At 60.3% G+C, this 1087-nt stretch overlaps 1 protein-coding gene across 1 annotated transcript in view; it reads right to left on the bottom strand.

Moving 5' to 3' along the window:
- The window catches only part of NFKB2 (nuclear factor kappa B subunit 2), a 10448-nt gene extending 10091 nt beyond the window's left edge, over positions 1-357 (bottom strand). The window contains exon 1 of the mRNA XM_035897402.1: positions 167-357. Coding sequence (XP_035753295.1) covers positions 167-211 — 45 coding nt within the window. The 5' untranslated portion in view covers positions 212-357. The remainder of the gene's footprint in view (positions 1-166) is intronic.
- Between the last annotated feature and the right edge of the window lie 730 nt (positions 358-1087).

Below are 1087 nucleotides of genomic sequence, written 5' to 3'. Positions count from 1 at the left end.
GCATCTGGTTTCAAAGCAGGAGCAGCAGCCCCAGAGTCCCCCCATGGGAGCATCTCCCGCCACCCCAGCACCCGGCGCCGCATGGTCCCTGCTGACCCCAACAAGGCACGGCCAGCAGCAAGGCCCCTTCCCCGCCACCAAACAGCACTCACACCTTCCTACTCACCGGGGAGGAAGAAGCTGGTCTCAGCAACCCATCCAGCCCCAGCATCGCGCGGGGACTGCTGGCTACCGCAGACTGGTGTCCCACTGGGGTCAAGGTCTGTCTGACCACGGGAAACCACTGGAGACTTCTAGCAAAGGGGCAGGATCAGAGCAGAGCCTCCAGGCACGCTCTCTTGCTCCACATTTCTTCTCCTCGCTAAGCAATGGAAAGAAAAAAAGTAGAAAAAAACCCCATATCTGACTCCGCGGTGCCCTCATACCATGAATTTCTGAATCAGTGGTTGCTGCAGGTCCCGCTCAGGGGATTTTGGGTGTGTGGGAGAAGAGGGGAAGGAAGGGGATTGTTCAACCCGTGCGTGACTCATATTCTTCAGAAGCTGAAAAGAGCCTTTTCAAGGAGATTTTCCAGCCACTCAGGTCCTCCAAAGGGGCTGCCCTATGGCCCCAGGCCTAAGGTTTTGCCCATCTGGCCTGCCACCTGAGCCCAGCCGAGCTCTGGCAGCCCCTGCCCAGCCTGCCTGTGCGATGCAGCCTGGACAGCGGTGCAGCCCGGGACGTGAGGTCCAAGGGACTTGTACGTGCAGCAGGAGGTGCAAGTAGGGTGAAGGTGGAGATCCAGCTCTGTGAATCAAGGCTGGACCTCCATCCTGCTGTTCTACGGGGGCTTCCACAGGCCTGGGAGCACAGACACAACCCCCGCTGGCCTGTGGGAAGCAGCACACGCTGCCTGCTGTCAGGATCCTGCTGGACATCCCACCTGGGCAGCCTCAGCCTGCCACCACCAGCCAGACACCTCATCTGCTGGCACAGGTTTCCCAGAGGGGTGAAGGAGGGGACAAACATCCCTCCTCAGTGTGCTGGGAATAGCCACCTCAAGCCCTAACCCGCTGAGCCTGGCTGAGGGAGCCCAGGCCCAAAGGTG

The sequence above is a fragment of the Egretta garzetta genome, unplaced genomic scaffold (assembly GCF_000687185.1).
Source record: "Egretta garzetta isolate BGI_Z169 unplaced genomic scaffold, ASM68718v1 scaffold56, whole genome shotgun sequence".
Lineage (NCBI taxonomy): Eukaryota > Metazoa > Chordata > Aves > Pelecaniformes > Ardeidae > Egretta > Egretta garzetta.
The sequence above is the reverse complement of the archived record's forward strand: the minus strand, read 5'-3'. Positions and strand labels throughout refer to the sequence as shown.